Below are 1,025 nucleotides of genomic sequence, written 5' to 3'. Positions count from 1 at the left end.
AGGTTGGCTGGGCGGGCTTTGGCTGAGGGCCGGGGGCGGTGTTGAGGGGAGGTGTTGGGGGCGGAGAGGTACGTATTTCACTGCAAAAGCTGTAGTCAGTCAGTCCCTAGTAGAAATAACCCTTGAATAGCAAGATAATTTTCGTAATACTTGCACCTTCGAATTTTGATTCCTCACCCTTTTTAAACGGTGCAATCATACGCTTGTACCATGTTCAGAACTGTGAACGGTGAGGATTACAGCCCAGCGGTACAGCAACGAAATATCCTCGACTTTGGGAAAGCACATTCCCTACTGTGGACGGACAACGGTAGCGCGAATGATCGGTGTGAAACCGGAGGAAATTGTAGAGAGAGCGGCCAGGACCGCGTCAAGCGACCCATGAACGCTTTCATTGTGTGGTCTCGTGATCAAAGGCGAAAGGTGGCTCTAGAGAATCCCCAAATGCAAAACTCAGAGATCAGTAAGCGCCTGGGATACGACTGGAAAATGCTTACAGAAGCCGAAAAGCAGCCATTCTTCGAGGAGGCACAGAGACTACGAGCCATGCACCGAGACAAATACCCGGGCTATAAATATCGACCTCGTCGGAAGGCCAAAGAGGCCACAGAAATCGCTTCCCGCAGACTCTTCAGTACTGTGCAGCCGAATGCACATAGAGGAGACGTTGTATCCCTTCCCATCCAAGGACGGTTGCGCCAAGGCCACACGTTCACGAATGGAAAGCCGGTTAAGCCACTCACAGCCCACGAACATAAGCAGCTCACTCCTGCCACAGGAGCGTCACAGCAGCTGGACAAGCCTGCGCCACAATAGGGTAACACAGGCTACGCAGACCTGCGGACGTCCCCTTTTACTATAGTTCAGAGCCCGAACTTTCTCACGTTTATTTTCGATGCTGGTTTCCTTACTCTCGCTATCAAAGGCCCTATTCATCTCAATTTTACTATTATTTCACCTGTGACTTAATTTCAAAATAAGTCACATAAACATGTTTAACATATAAAGAATTAGGACCTTACAAT

General features: G+C 49.3%; 1 protein-coding gene across 1 annotated transcript; it reads left to right on the top strand.

Moving 5' to 3' along the window:
* Nucleotides 1–210: 210 nt before the first annotated feature.
* On the top strand, nucleotides 211–816 carry SRY (sex determining region Y; the record flags this gene model as incomplete). Its single annotated transcript, XM_082647044.1, has 1 exon — nucleotides 211–816. The coding sequence occupies one exon, from the start codon at nucleotides 211–213 to the stop codon at nucleotides 814–816; it is 606 nt and encodes a 201-aa protein (XP_082503170.1).
* Nucleotides 817–1,025: the final 209 nt, after the last annotated feature.

The sequence above is a fragment of the Grampus griseus genome, assembly GCF_964374135.1.
Source record: "Grampus griseus genome assembly, chromosome: Y".
In the NCBI taxonomy this organism is placed as follows: Eukaryota; Metazoa; Chordata; class Mammalia; order Artiodactyla; family Delphinidae; genus Grampus; species Grampus griseus.
Note: the sequence above shows the minus strand (reverse complement) of the source record. Positions and strands in the feature narration are given on the sequence as shown.